This window comes from Cibotium barometz, chromosome 36 (assembly GCF_041138505.1).
Source record: "Cibotium barometz isolate CiBa-2024 chromosome 36, ASM4113850v1, whole genome shotgun sequence".
NCBI lineage: Eukaryota > Viridiplantae > Streptophyta > Polypodiopsida > Cyatheales > Cibotiaceae > Cibotium > Cibotium barometz.
In genome coordinates, this window is record NC_141081.1 from 3,941,871 (window position 1) to 3,949,551 (window position 7,681).

Consider the following 7,681-nt stretch of genomic DNA (forward strand, 5'->3'; position numbering starts at 1 on the left):
ACAATGAGGATTCCACGTTAGTTAATGTGACCCAACATATATCGTCCAGGTATTTTTCATTTGATAGAGATGCTTATACTCTAATGGTCACATCACTAAAATACCTCCATGTCTTTGCATACACTCAAAATGATTGATCATAGAGGAGTTCTTGATCTTAAGAAATGGCGCAAAATAAAAGAGGTATTGTGCTTAAGAGAGGTAGAAAATGGTTCACTTTGTATTTGTCTCAAGTCCAATCCATCCATAAGGGTTGCTTGTATGGAGGATTGGCAAAACATTATTGAGGGTGTGCATTGCATAGATGGCGCATCTTGTCATAGAGATCTTGCAAATACACTTGAGGCATTGAGGTCTACATGGTGCATTGGTGCCCGTTGTTATGGAATTCCTGTATCCTTCATCAAGGACTTTGTCAACTCTTGTGGATGTAGCCATCAAAAGAAGACTAAGGTGGCTACTCAATGTAATTTGGATCTTAACAAGCCCCCATCATACATAATAGGTACACTTAAAAGCAATCTAGATTTTCAACTAGAGCAACTAATGATTGAGCACAAAGTGAGATTAGTTATGGTGCGATCTGCAAAGAGGCATCATTTGTCAACTCTTGTGATTGACTATATTTGTCATAGAGGTGGAAAGCCTAAGCGTTCATGTTATGCACAATAGATGCAGGGGCACATCATGATGTTATTGCTTTGGAGATGACACTCCGCATTATATTTTCAAGAATGGGAAGCATTTGACCTGCTGCACTCGTCATTGATAAGTCACAGCAGGAACTTGAAGCATTCTTGAAGGTGATAAATGAAGATCCACATTGTTTTGGGAAATGCCAGTTAGAAGGACCACGCCATCAAATTGCCTGCCACATTATTTTATGTTGGTTCCATGCCAAGAAGGCATGGGTAGATAACCTTATTGGTGAATCCTGAAGCTACATTTTGTTGCCACACATGTAATGCTTTGTTGCCCTTAACTAATCAACATTGTGAAGTGAAGGATATTAAAAACCTTATTGGACGAGAGGTTCAAGTTTGCAATGGACCTAGTAGTTTTTGTGCCACTATACGTGTATGTTCTTGATTCCAAAAGAAATTGATACATAAAATAAGTGTATGGACGTCTAGCACGGTAGCCACAAAACTATACATCGCTGTCTCCTACTTGCTACTTGGTGGAATCCGAAGCCTCATGTTGCGCCCATGCTCCAAACTCCATCTTGAGCGCCTCCACAATTGCATGAGAGAACCAACCTGAAGTAAGCTGCAAATCTTCAAGACAATTATCACAAACCATTCTACTCTAAAGTATCATAAGAAACATAACTCCATGATTTACTTACCCACTTCTTTGGTGTGCAATTCTTCACACCACCTTGAATCAGTAGCTTCATCACTAGCATAATATAGTATCCGCAATCCTTGGTATTGGCTTGTCTCGGCATCTAAACAACCAATAAAATTTCCATGCATACATATTCACAAATCAATTTTTTAAAGTTGTTCATGCGATGTGTACATTGAAAAAAATTGCAAAACTCTGAACACACAAAGCGCCACTGTATTATAAATAGAGAATCCATCATGTTATAATGCTAGAGGAGAAGTACACATACCTTGTCAAGGGAACAATGTAGCGATCAATTTGACGAATAGCGATGGAATCAAAAAATAAAATTGCACTCTTGTCTTTTTTCAGATGAGATATGGACCGTACATGGCAATTGAAAAATACCGCTAATGTCCAATGATCTCTATAAAAATGAGAGATTCACAATGTAAGTGTTGTGGAACAAACGTAACAAGAACTCGTGCATGACAAACATTTCCATATACCTTGTCTCACTTCCACATGGAGAAGAAATTTCTACATGCATTGAGGTTTTGGATTTGAGAGCTTTCTTTGGTGAGATAGTATCGACCACCTCATCCTCATTCTCCATGGACAAATCATCTTCGGATTCACTCTCCGCAGTCTCATTTATCTCATCCTCATGCTCCAATCCTTCCATGCTCTCCTTGTCATGATCTTCTTCCTCCTCATTTTTCTTATCCTTGTATTTTCTTGACTAAAAGAAGTCATTGAAAATAAAAAGTTTTAGAATTAGAAACAATGAGAAGAGATAGTTCAATATGACCAACATTGAAGCAAGAAACTCCAACATGTCTTACCACGTTGTCGTATCCTTTGGCAATATTTGCTTCCATCTTTGCAATTCGATTTGGCATTTGACTCTCCCACTTTGCCATCTCCTCTTGAATATGGGCTTCCTCCCATTCCTCATATGGCATCTTTCCGTTGAAGGAGCTAAAGATCCATCTCTTCTTTGCATTTTTTTTGTAGATCTCTAAGATGCTTGTCTCGGGCAAGTTTTATGCGGGTAGATAAGCTTTGAGACCGTGCTTTGGCTTGCCTATGAGACCTTGATCCAAAAGCCAATTCAGACTTTTGACTATCCTTTGGTCTTCCGACGGGTCTATGAGGGACATCAATGATGAGACCATGACATTTTTTGACATGATGGATAAGATCAACCCGTTTCTCCCATGCCCTATTCCATTTTGGACAAGCTTCATGCACACGACAATAACGACAAGTGTCCCATCCCTTTCCCTATACTCCTCAAGGAAAAGTTGCTTAACCTACAATATGAATGTATATTATCCTCTCTCTCTCTCTCTCTCTCTCTCTCTCTCTCTCTCTCTCTAGGCGAGACAATATGAATGTATATTATCCTCTCTCTCTCTCTCTCTCTCTCTCTCTCTCTCTCTCTCTAGGCGAGACAAATCGAGCATGACGTGTCCTGTGGAAGCGGCAGGGGCTGCTTCTCGCTGCACACAATCTTGGGGTAGCTTTCCAACGTGACCTCGTCCAGACCCCCCACAAACCACTCCACGTTGCTGGGTTCATCGAACATCCTTTGTAGTATCACTGTGGCGTTGATGTTTATGCCCCCTCCTCCACCTCCCTGCACACCTCGTCCATGTAGCCTCACGCACACGTAGGATGCCAGCATGATCGTTGACACCAACACCAATATCCCTACTGCAATAGCGATTCCATAGCCTAATCCCACCTTGTTCAGACTGTCTGCTACAAAGCCTGAGTTCGAAGCTGTGCTGTTGGCGCTCATGCTTTCTAATAATGCAGCTCAATTTCAAAGTCTAATGATTTAGAAAACATGAAATAAAGCCAGTGAATTGCAGACCTTATGTGAGTTGACGGCAATCCGATCCAATCCTGCTATGATCAAGTTGAGAAGCGCCCTTCTTTGAATCTGTGATGGAACTCATAGCGTCGACCAGATTGTGTTTAGTACCTTGGGCACTCTGCTTAGGCAAGGCAAGAATCTACAAGGTGCGGTTGTGAAATTCCTTTGGCTAGAGTTGGAGGCGGCAACAATCTACAACCCCGAGCGGTTGGAGTTGGAGAACTACAAACTCTAGGCTATGAGAGAAGGGGGTGCAGGATAGGGGACGACGCGATTGTGTGAAGGTAAAGGGTATGTATGGAATACACAGACGATTCTAAGGAAACATGAAGAGGGAGAGGAAGAAGAAGGAGGCGGCGAGGGTTAAAGAGAGGCAGGCAGGACCCGTTGATAATCGAGAGAGAGAGCGTGTTCGGAATAGAGCTGGGGAAGAGAGTTTGGAATTTACTTGACCGCCCGAATTTACTAGTTTTGCGAGCGTATCTTGCTTAACTTCTTATGCTTAACTTCTGAATTTCACACTTTACATACCTACTACAATCGGTCATTAATACATACCTACTACAATCGGTCATTAATACATACCCATCTCACTTTTGGGGCTCTTACTTCAAAAAATATATTATTTCCTTCTCATTTATTGGCGCCATCCGCCGTCCACTGTCCTACACCCGAATTTACCAACTTTTTCGAATTTACCAATTTTCCCGAATTTACAAAATGCCGATCGACGGCCCATATGCCATGATTTGACTTTTTTTCTCTCTCCACCATTGATCCCCTCAAGAGCTGAGCGTGTCATTTAGAGCTGAGGGCTGCATAGCAGTCGGGTGTTCGGCTATGGCGCCTCTCCTGTATCTGCTGCTCTTTTTTGCCAAACAAGCAGTGGTGCAGGCCTCTCCAACAGCATCCCCATGGCCACAGCAGTTCCACTCGCTGCTCTACGTGAACTCGAGCGCGGGCACGCTGCAGGCCATCCATCTCTGGTACGATTGGCCCAACGGCCGCAACTTTAACATCATCCACAACCAGCTCAAGAACGTCCTCCACGACTTGGAGTGGACCAATGGGACCTCCTTCTTCTACGACCTGGACGCCCAAACCTGTACGTCCGCGCACGTCGATGTGGGCATCCTGCGTCCCGAGTGGATGGACAACGCCACCTACCTCGGCCAGCAGGACGTCGATGGGTTCACCTGCAATGTTTGGAGCAAGGTCGACTTCATCGTCTACTACGAAGATGTTGAAACAAACAGGCCTGTGCATTGGATCTTCTACACTGGTAAGCATAAACCCTTCATTCCATTCCATGTGCTATGTTTGTCTTTACTGGTACACATCCCACTAACCTCTATTTCCGAGCAGCATGCTTCCTCCAACCCCAGTTCAACATACCCTAGCCTAGCCCTAGCTGAAGAGATGCCCTAACTCAACCCCTAATTTAGCCCTAATCTAAGAGGTTCATGCTTCCTAACCCTAACTTAACATTGGGTTGAAGAGCCTCATGTTGACACAAACCCTACTGAAGGCAATTGTCGGTGTCGCAGGTATGTCTATCCATGTCATGACCTTTGAAGTGGGTGCTGTTCTTGAAGACAGTCATTGGCAGGCACCTGCGTATTGCTTTGATGGGGAAAACAGTGGACATGCTACAAAGCCCTTGACTGCCACTGGCATAGAAAAGGATCCTTTAAGGAGATGGCTGAACAGCTTAGAAGCTGCTCTTGGAACCTCCTCTTCTGTTGTGTAAGCCAACAACGCACAGTACAAGTTAGTGCTGGTGTATAATCCTCATGTATGATGTAAATATTACTGGAATAGTATATAAGCTATGGCTTATGTCTTCATTAGGGTTCAGGACAAGGTCAGATCATACCTTAATAAATATATGATTGCCTTTATTGTTTATGTCTCTGCTGTAACAAGGCTGGAAATTCTCATCTGCATTTCACCTTCTTAGTACTTTAGATTTTACTGTGTTCTTGCTCACAAGCCCAACACTTGAAAGCTTCCTGATGAGTGGCCTTGGCCTCAATAAAAGCTCTTATTTTTGTGTGTGCGTGCACATTCTCTTAATTGCTAGTCTTTATCATGGCTGAGTCTGCTTTTCAACTTCGGAGAAGTGATACATTCAGTTCAATGGTTGATCTTTGAAGATTTGTCTACTATGGTGACATATCTTTATGCATGAACCTGCATCTACTCTTGGGTGCTGATGAGTTGGGATGTCGTAGCACAAAGCCTATGCCATACATGATGAGATAGGCACATAGTCTGTGCATCGGTATATCTTCCTGTCATATTAGCGGACATGGTAAATTTGTTTGAAGTCCTCAAAGTTTCAGCCAGTTGGTTTATTCTAATTCTTTCTATCCAAATTTGTGCAATTTCTCAACCAGCTGTGTGTGAGCGCGCCTTCATCATGGTTGAGTTTGCTCTTCACCTGGAGAGAATTGATGGAGAGTCAGTTTGATGGCTTATCTATGTAGATTTGTCTGCTACGGTGCATATCCTTTTTGCATCAATCTGTACCTGCTCTTGCGTGCCCATAATGTGAGTGGGGATGTCATAGCACTAGTCTATGCTATGCATGATGGAGTGGATGATTTGAAGCTTTATTAGTATACTCGCATGATTACATTGTAAAGTAAGGAATCATCCTGAACTTTCCAGAGGGATTGCACAGGGGCTAGGAGAGGGTGAGCTTTCAGACCTTTTCTGGGTCCTGTTGACACAGCTGCTCTAAATAATGGTCGTCGGACATTTTTGCTCGAGCCATAGCTCTTGCATTGTATTCAAAAGTTTTTGCACGTGAGTTTCTATTGAAATTCTCGTAAGAAATTCAGCGATGAAATATGAAAGCTCAAGGTATTAAGCAAGACACAAAGCACTCCAGTCTATACCAATCCCCCCTCACACGTTCCATTGGCGTGAAAATGTGAATTTCCAGCCGTGAGAAATCCAGTTCACCTTGAATCTGGAACAAGGGTCGAGATTCTCAGGTGTGTGAAAATCATGGGTTCTCACACCATGAAAATCCTTGCTCACCACGTGAAAATCAAAGGGAGTAGTCGCTTCCACAAAGCATTAAAACAATCAAGGCTTTAAATTGAAATACAGATACTCATGGATGTGAAAATCTCAACCCAAGTTGGAATCTCATCCATGTGAATCTTTGTGAAAGTCTTGGCTGTGAGAATCAATTCTCATGTGTAAGAAACTTCAAAAGTAGGAGGAAATTCGTGATTTTCTCATCATAGAGATCACAACCGTCTGGGTAACACAACTAAGAGCAAATCACATCCACGTGAGAATCTCTGATAACTCATCAAAGGTGCCAACAGCAGCAACCGTGAGAATCTTCTCACATGAAAATCATTCTCACACCATGAAGATCAGTGCCAGTATGCTCTAGGGTTTGTTACAAAACCCTGTCCAGAATAAGCAAGTCAAACCTAGCCCTACCAACAATTGTTCATGTATATGCGATCTAGGAGGTTTGTAGGTTATAACCTGCCGCCCGTAGAGGAAATTGCTTGAAACTCAAATGCACCCTGGAGGGTGTAGCGACGATTCACCGAGCTCCGCCTCAGAAGAGACCTATTGAAGCCATATTGCCGTCTCAGAGGAGACCTATTGAAACCATACTGCCTTGGCAGTTGAAGACACACGTGATGGTAAGGATGCTAGCTCGAGAGGAGCCTATGACTAGGAATCAGGAACGATCCAGCTTTGTATAAACGGCAAGCCACTAGAGCCGCACACTAGACTCTCCAACTCCCACACAAAGCAGTTTAGTCTCTATGATCAGAGATTTCATCACAAGTGATCCCTTAGAGCATTACCAAGCCTTGGTTGGCCAGTGAAGCCCACCTTGCAAGAGTGTCGAAAATAGCCCGTAGAACGACCCTAGATCAACTCATCGCAGGCCTAGACCAACCTGCATCAGCATCAGAGGATGGGAGTTCAAAACCGTCCGTGGAGGGTGTCATTTCCCCCTTAAACCACAATCGACATAGCAACCATAGCTGCATCCTTATCGGGAGCCTTTCGCTCCACTAGCTCAAAAGCTTCTGGCCTGGGATAATCTGGCTTTAGTTTAGGAGCCTTTGGGGTTGGAACATCCAGAATATTTGGGACTGGAGCTCGAGGAAGCACAGGTGATTTGGACTTCACATCCTCATTCTTTGGCATAAGTAACTCGTGTAGTTTCAGCTTCGGAGCTGACACAAGAGCAGCAGGACCTGCAAGAGCTTCAAGCTTCACCCCATCACACTTTGGAAGAGGTAGATCTGGAGGATCCGACCCAAGATCCGATGGACTCCATAAAGGTGAAGGAGGCTCTGAAGTTGGATTTATCCCAGGATGAGGTCACGATCCTTATTTTGACCCTTCAATTCACGGATATCCCTTGCAATACTTTAGTACCTCATTAGGTGGAGACACACCACTTCTAGCCTATGC

General features: G+C 43.5%; 3 protein-coding genes across 3 annotated transcripts; 1 reads left to right on the forward strand and 2 right to left on the reverse strand.

Moving 5' to 3' along the window:
- Window positions 1-1,525: 1,525 nt before the first annotated feature.
- Window positions 1,526-2,444, reverse strand: LOC147617414 (uncharacterized). The gene is made up of 2 exons (XM_086775401.1): window positions 2,178-2,444; window positions 1,526-2,074 (listed from the first exon to the last, which is right to left on the reverse strand). Exons 1-2 carry the CDS (start codon window positions 2,295-2,297, stop codon window positions 1,760-1,762), a joined length of 435 nt encoding a protein of 144 aa, XP_086631527.1. The 5' UTR covers window positions 2,298-2,444; the 3' UTR covers window positions 1,526-1,759.
- A 335-nt stretch (window positions 2,445-2,779) lies between these two features.
- On the reverse strand, window positions 2,780-3,139 carry LOC147617415 (putative RING-H2 finger protein ATL69). The gene has a single exon (XM_086775385.1). It carries the CDS (start codon window positions 3,137-3,139, stop codon window positions 2,780-2,782), a length of 360 nt encoding a protein of 119 aa, XP_086631511.1.
- Window positions 3,140-4,014: 875 nt separating this feature from the next.
- Window positions 4,015-5,125, forward strand: LOC147617416 (uncharacterized protein At4g14100-like). Its single transcript, XM_086775403.1, has 2 exons — window positions 4,015-4,499; window positions 4,765-5,125. Exons 1-2 carry the CDS (start codon window positions 4,058-4,060, stop codon window positions 4,965-4,967), a joined length of 645 nt encoding a protein of 214 aa, XP_086631529.1. The 5' UTR covers window positions 4,015-4,057; the 3' UTR covers window positions 4,968-5,125.
- Window positions 5,126-7,681: the final 2,556 nt, after the last annotated feature.